At 40.1% G+C, this 7614-nt stretch overlaps 1 protein-coding gene across 1 annotated transcript; it reads right to left on the reverse strand.

The window, feature by feature from the left end:
* Nucleotides 1-376: 376 nt before the first annotated feature.
* On the reverse strand, nt 377-7614 carry dhcr7 (7-dehydrocholesterol reductase). The gene is made up of 8 exons (XM_022746143.1): nt 7527-7614; nt 6492-6600; nt 4416-4638; nt 4201-4291; nt 3769-3982; nt 3460-3664; nt 2508-2639; nt 377-2136 (listed from the first exon to the last, which is right to left on the reverse strand). Exons 2-8 carry the CDS (start codon nt 6596-6598, stop codon nt 1672-1674), a joined length of 1437 nt encoding a protein of 478 aa, XP_022601864.1. The 5' UTR covers nt 6599-6600; nt 7527-7614; the 3' UTR covers nt 377-1671.

A 7614-nucleotide genomic window follows, 5' to 3' on the forward strand; every position in this document is an offset into this window, starting at 1 on the left:
TAATTTTAGATAAACCCACTCCAAATATGGACATTTCCTTTTTACAACATACATCCTGCATTCAGATACAACTCTCTTTTGCAGACTGCCCACTGGGATTAGCTGTCCTCTGCTGCCCCCTAGTGTTGGAAATTAAAAAGGACATCAATGGCTCCAATGGCGTGAGTTGGTGTTACCTTTTAATGCTATTAAACCTTTACTATTGTTACTGTTGTGTTAGACCTTCACATTCACAAATATATAAAATCACATTGACCGACTCATTCCGGATCCCCACACTTGAAAAGGTCAAATTAAAGCTTTTGACCACTTTGATTTTTGATCAAGATGGGGCATAAAAAAGTGAGTGAAAAAAAGATTAAAGAAGCACAATGGATAGATAGAAAAAAAATTGAACTTTATTTTGTTACTTTTTCACTATAAGAAAGGCAGTGCTGGTATGAGGAAATAAAACCAAACAAAACAAATGTGATGGTTGGACACGGCAAAAACATTTTCATCAGCACAGAGCTAAGGATGGCTAAACTGCTGATTTAACAAAGAGCAAATACAACGATCTAACTAAATGTAATTGTTACATTTCAGAAGTCCTTGCAGGCTCAGTCAGTTCATCAGATAGAACAGGAAGTGCTGTTAATAGTTGTCCTGTCTACAACAAACCTGAATTATGTGAACTTGCTCTCTCAACCACAATGAGGGAAATTCTCACCAACAAGACGAGCAAAAGACAGTGAATAAATCCAAGCACTCAGACGACCTTCATACAGAGATTACATAACTCTTATATGAGGCAGGGTCACGCCACTGGAGCCAAAAATCTCATTTGGTCCATTAAGCCAGTAGGGCAGCAACAAAATATAGTTAGTATTGATTAATAAATACATTAGCCATCATTGATGATTTCTCATTTAGTCTGCAAAAGCCAAAACAATGAATAGCCCCTATCATAGGGTACCTGAGTGTAAAGTGACAGCATCAAATTGCTTATTTCTCTGAGCAAAAAATTACAGGTGTTCAATTTACTACAATATAAAAGCATCATATTCTCATATTTGAGAAACAGGCACCAGCCATGATTTGGTCATTGTCTTGATAAATGACTGAATTTAAAACATTTCTTTTCTATTAATCTGACAAATTAGTTATTACAGTTGCCATATAACCCATACTAAGCTACATAGTGGGAATGTCACAGCATTGTGTCACAGACACCAGTTCACTACAGAACTGGCTCTGTTTCTGGCCCTGGTTTTGACTTGAGCTGGTTAAAATTGTGCTTGGTCTTATGAGCTTGTACTTTTAAAAAATGTGTTTGACTATGTTAAATTGTCACAGCATAAAGAAAGCAGCAGACTGGTGTATCAAACTGCCTTTACAAAGGCAGAGACATATAGCAATAAACTGTACTGTGCCTGTATATGCACACGTACAACAGTCCAAACATGCATGAAAAATACAAATACATGAACTGCTGTGTTACCATGTATATATAGTGTTATGTATTCTTGATATGTATATGACACACACATACACAGTCATACACACACCTCATGTTTCTCTTATTACCCCATTCCAGTTTTGTACATGATTTCTGTATCTATCTTATTCTTAAACTGCATCCCTCCCTCCCTGCTTCCCTCCCTCCTTACACTCCTCCTCCTCTCTTCCTCTCTAAAACACTCCAGGGATCAGCCGATAAGGCACAGCGTCTGTGTAGCGTTTCCAGTCCCTGCCGTACTTGCTGCTGCAGCGGTGCTCATCGCGTACGCAGCGGTGGACCAGCAGGATGGTCATGTAAACAATGTAGAAGTACGGCAGAATGTGGCCGAAGCCGCAGGCGGCACAGTAGGCCAGAGAACCCATCAGGTCACCCGTGTAGTTGAAGTGCCTGGCCACGCCCCAGAAGCCTGTGGTCAGGAGCTTGCTGCGGTGGACGCCACCGTCGGCGGAGCGGTACAAGCACTCGATGTACGTGGGCTTGCGGCCCCAGATGGAGCAGGAGCCCTCCGTGCGGCGGAACAGGTCCTTCTGGTGGTTGGTGGAGCGGAAGATGTAATAACCGATGAGGCCGAGCAACAGGACAGCCAGGGCATGGCCGTTAGACAGCTGGACTGGGTGGTAGACCAGGTACAGACCCTGGAGAGCCAGAAACACATTTATTTAAACTTACTGCTGCTTAATTAATATATTATTTGAATGTCTATGCTAGAGTGTGGCATACACTTAATATTGAAAATGTTTTTTGTGTAATGTACTTTCATTGAGATGATGTCATTTCAAAGCTAGATTGGACAAAAGAAGTTACAATAATGATGTAAACACACAAGTTTGAACTTCAATACAAATTAGAGTAAAGTTTTGCATTGTGATATTACTTCATCTTCCTAATATAAGAGAGGTATTTGCATATGATTCAGCCAAGAATCAAATATGTGATTATAAGAATTCAATTTTACAACATAATTATTACTATGTATGTGTTAGCAAGAACACAGTATGTTTGTTACCTGCAGTGTGTAGAGGTATGGCAGCCAGACACAGTCTCCCCAGCCAAGATACCACCCAAAGTGGTCATGGCAGATATCAATGGTTTTCAGGTACCATGCCTCATTCCAGAAGAAATCCAACACATAAATGGCCTACCAAAAAAGACAAAACAACCAGTTACCCAGCTATTACAACTTACTTACTGGGCAGTGTCCTCCATCTCTAGCTAAACCTTTAGCTTTAACATTTAATATTTAGTGGAAAATGACTGAGCTGAGGATACTTGCACATCTAAGCAAACTCTCCGTATTTAGGTGAAATGCAAAGAAATGCAACATTTGTGAGAAAAACATGACATTACAAATAGGTGGCTAGGGTTACACATTATAAAGGTCAAAGACTCAAAACCAATATGAGAAGTTAAGATAAAGTTGAGTTTCATGTAACTGCCAGCTTTTGATATCTGATGGTATCTTTCCATTTTAAAGCACTTCTGCTTCCACAGACTCAGAACACAGAAGTGAGTTAGATACCTTTTTATTAAAGGAGCTATTTGTAAGTTTTGCTATTGCTACATAGCTAGTGTTAGCATTAAAAGCAGTTTACTTACGAGTCTAGAAGAAACGGTGCAAGTTCAGCATCAAACCTTCATTTCTTTACTAAGCAAGAGCTGTCTCCAGCAGAGGAAAACAACTTTTTATCACTTATTTTTCATGCTAACCAGCTAGCCACAAGCTAGCCAGGACCATTTCCCCACTTTCTGACTCGAATCACTGTAGCATCCAGTCTGCGCTGAAGAAGTAGCTCCTCAGAGTGTGTATTATAAGCTCTTGTATTGTAAACGCAAAGACAGCTGAAGATCTTGGCAAGACTGGTAAGTAAACAGCTGTTAATGCTAACATTGGCTATATAACAAGTGCAAAACTTACAAATAGCTCCTTTAAACTATTTTCTTTTCTTGTTCTTCCTTACCTGCAGTACATTGACCAGAATCATGGAGTTGGTGACGTGGCCATACAGTTCTTGCTGCTTGGCCATGTAGGACAGGTTGATAAGGGTCCAGGCTACGATGCCAGGCCGGCCGTTGAAGAACAGCTTGAAATCAAACCACTTGCCAATGCGCGGGTTGAACTCAATGCCCATCATGTAGTTGTAGAATATGTTCCCAGTAAACTTGCTACAGAATCATAAGAACAGGGGGAGGAAAACAAGTTGATTAAATTATGTGCTATTACAGTGCAAACTACTTTATCTAGTTTCCGTGTATGTGTCAGTACTCACCAGTCCTCAGAGTTGGTGGGGAAAAGGTAGGCCTTTATGAAAGCAAAGGAAGACACAGTATATCCCAGTATGTTGGCACACCACATCAGAGGGATCCAGTTGTCGAAGATGATGGTGGGAGAAAACCAGTGGAAATAGTGGGCATTGGCAATCCACAGGGCATGAGTAATCAGCCAGCACTGCAGCCCATTTATCTCATACTTGTTAATCAGGCCTAGGGAATAAGGAAGCAATACAGGAAGAGTTGGATTTTTCAAGATACTAGCTATACACTGCTCTGAATGAATGTCAAACATGTGTTTTAAATAAGAAACAAATGTTTCGTTACAATATTTGGACTACTTATAGAGGTATATTAAGAAGTATATTTGGTCCCTCTTAATTAAACAAATGTGGTGGACTGATGAACGTGGGTATGTGTGTGTTAATTACCAGCAGGAGTTCGTGCTCCATCCTGCACTCCACCAACATAGCCAGGAATAAACTTATGGACAGCATCAGGAACCAACATGTACAGGAATACCTAAGGGACAAACAGAACTTGTTTTGGCTTACGTGTGTAACAATGGACAATTTTGTTGCCTTATATTGTCTATTTATTCTTTCCAATTTCACTCACTTCTCTACTTTCCTCTCCTTTCTCTTACCTGGAAGGCCACCCAGATGGCGTATATCTTGGCAGCTGACCAGGTGAAGGAGGGTGACCGGGACCAGATGGAGAGCAGCGTGGTCTCTCCACGGTACAAGTCAAACAGAGGCTGGCTGATGGAGCACTGGTACTGATCACATGCCATCACAAAGTAGAACACGATGAAGGGGGCAAAGCAAAGGAGGCCGATCACGCTAATCAGGGAAAACCAGTCCACCTCCCTGAGAATGAATCAGACGCACAAACAGATACAGTATGAGGACGGTATACTGTACTTGTCCTCTCAGACAATTTAGTGAATTGAGAATAGAGATAGAATGCATCACACAAGACCAAATCTCTGTGTCTTAAAGTGGAAACAGACAACTTTTCAACTTATTCTCCTCTAGCACTTCCAATTGGTATTACTGTTGGCACTGCAGTTGCAAAGACCAAATCACAACATGGCTACCGCCATCAGCCTGACTACTTGTCCAAAGCAAGAAACATCTTAACATCTTTGCCTCCTCCAACAATAGAGCTTTTTTTTTGCCATGTAGAGTTTTCACAGTTGGTTGTTCCTCTGTCCACCATTTCCTCCACCTGGGGAAAGCTACTAATAGCTGCCGCAGAAAACAAAACCACTGTCTTCTTCCTATTTTGGTTGCATAATGGCAGATGCACTCTTTGTACTATAAATTGAGTGTTCGTTTTCCTGAGAGATTTCACACCCAGTGGCAGACAGAATTGCATAATGAAAGCAAGACATATAGGGAACCAATCTAAACATCAATGGTGTCATTATTCTATAGCCATCGCACGGTGCAATGTAATGGCTATAGAGTAATGACATTTACTTCATAGCAATAGGTTTAAGTAAAAAATGTGTCTATTGTCACTTTAAGCAGAAACTGTGTGTTGTGAAGTATAGACTTTGTTTCAACAGACAGTCATTTTGACTGTCACAGCAGGAATAGCACAGGGGCTACTAATAACATTCAAAATGACCCTTCCCCATCTAACAGTGACCCAGCATGCTGGATAACATAGCTCTCTTTAGATACTCCTACACCTGCATTGTCAGAAAAAAAAGAAAATTTAAAATTTAAATAAAGAATATCCAATATGCATCTCCAAACTTTTTAGTCAAAAGAATGCGACAATACTAAGAAAACAAAATAAACAGCATATCATTTGTAGTGCTTTTTCAAAGTAACATGGTCAGGTGTATTGTTGAGCTAACACTTCGCTGAGTAGTATAAGCACACATATCCACATTCAAAAAATATGCAAGAATTTTTACCACAGACAAATAATTATGTACTTTCAAATCTAAAACACCCACTTGCCTGGATTCCAGCACAGTGCCAGATAACGTTAAGTCCTGTATTAAGCAGTAAACTACAATGCACAAGCAACTAGCAAGTGTGAACTAAATAATGAAAGAGTTAACTACACAATTTTTTGACCTTTTAACTTTGTTATATTTGCTATATATATTTTCCAGGGCATACTTTTAGGCTTGTCATAGCAGGAAAGCACAAATTAAATTAATTTGGCTTCCCTCCATCAGGTGTCACATTCAGCAATGACAGTAGGGCAGCATGTATAACACCAGGACGTTGGAACAAGCTCACCTAAATGGAATGCAGTATCTTTTAATGTAATCAATAACACCTGTACTTTTCCTGCTATGACGAGGCAAAATATCTGCTCTGAAAATCGTCTGCTGGGCGTCAAGGAAATGACATGATTTGGCAAAAAAAAGTTAAATAATAATTACATAACTCCATAATCTTATAAAGGATTTCTCCTCATCTCTTACACAGCTTTGCTTTGCTAGCTGCATTGTTTTGGTAATGGCAATACACTGGATGGATTTCGTGTTCACCTAATTTTCACTTATCCAGTGAAATATCTCAACATTTAATTGATGGATTGGCACAAAATTGAATGCAGATATGCATGGTTCTGAAGCAATGAATCGTAATGACTTTAGCCAAGCTTTACTTTGTTATAAACTTCTGGTGAAACCTTTGGTGATTTATTTTTAATGATACAAAAGCCCATAGCAACCTGTAGCATAACAACTCACCATGCTCTCCCCCACTGTGCAGGCTGCTCCTCCTCTTTAGATGTTTTCCCGTTGGGACTGGGCTGGGTTCGTCTCCGGGTGGCCTCCATTGCCACTGCACTGTTCATCTCTGGTGAAGGGTCAAGTTACCAGGTTAAAATCAGTTATGCAGTAGCATGCTGCACTTTGTACACCAACACAGACGTTTTAAAACAGTGCAGCACAAGCAATAGGTAATGGCACAATTACAAACAGATGTTACAGGTATCCTCCTTTTCATGCTTTCTGTTTTATACAGATTCAGTGTAGTTGCGTGTACTATTTATTAACAAATGCACCACACAGGTCAATATATGTAGTTCCACAAGCTAAACATTAATTGACAAACAAATTAGGTAATTGGGGGAATTTAAGTGGATGTCCCTTGGAAATGTAAGATAACATCAGCTTGCTAAAGCTAGCTTGTACAGCAAACTCTGGACACACTGATGCCACCATATTTATTCAACTGAAATAAAGTTTTGTTTTCTCTGTAGCTTCACATCTCTCTCTCTCTCTCTCTCTCTCTCTCTCTCTCACACACACACACAAATACATCTGGAACAAAGGTAATGCCAGATCAGCTGGCATTGTTCACGTCGAAGCCACACGGACAACAGAATTACAACGTGTTAAATGTAAAGCTTTGAAAACCTCTGTTTAGTCCAACATATGCCCATGTCCTTGTCCTTGTCCCACAAACAGATGTAGTATGTGAAAGGGGAGAGGAGAGACATGTTGCATAACGTTCACAAAAGCGACACCCTTTAGCTTTTTAGGTAAATATGTTCAATGTAATTTTAATAGTTGTTGTCTCTTGCACGAGCCTTTTTTCTGGCGCTAAATGATCGTTAACTAGCTACCTGGAATAACTGTGATAGACGACCGACATCCTTTGTATCCTGATCGGTGCCTCTCAAATAACAGAGAGAATATGGACACGAAGTAACGTTAAACAGACATTACAGCGGATTAAAACGCTGATACAGATGTTTTATTCCACTGTTGCACACTCACCCGTTGATAACTGTACAGTCAATGAAAAGCTGCTTGGTCCCTCTTCCCTCCCGGGCCTAGTGCAGTTAACATGTTACCTCTCGAAAAA

Source organism: Seriola dumerili, unplaced genomic scaffold (assembly GCF_002260705.1).
Source record: "Seriola dumerili isolate Sdu_G_001 unplaced genomic scaffold, Sdu_1.0 BDQW01000003.1, whole genome shotgun sequence".
In the NCBI taxonomy this organism is placed as follows: domain Eukaryota; kingdom Metazoa; phylum Chordata; class Actinopteri; order Carangiformes; family Carangidae; genus Seriola; species Seriola dumerili.

Bases quoted from the DNA above. Each gene is read 5' to 3' on its own strand.
- dhcr7 (XM_022746143.1), bottom strand. From the start codon at position 6,598: ATGAACAGTGCAGTGGCAATGGAGGCCACCCGGAGACGAACCCAGCCC. The intron at 4,639-6,491 runs GTGAGTTGTTAT...ATTCATTCTCAG, and splicing joins GCACAGTGGGGGAGAGCATG to GGAGGTGGACTGGTTTTCCC. The intron at 2,640-3,459 runs GTAAGGAAGAAC...CTTTTTTGGTAG, and splicing joins TTCTGGTCAATGTACTGCAG to GCCATTTATGTGTTGGATTT.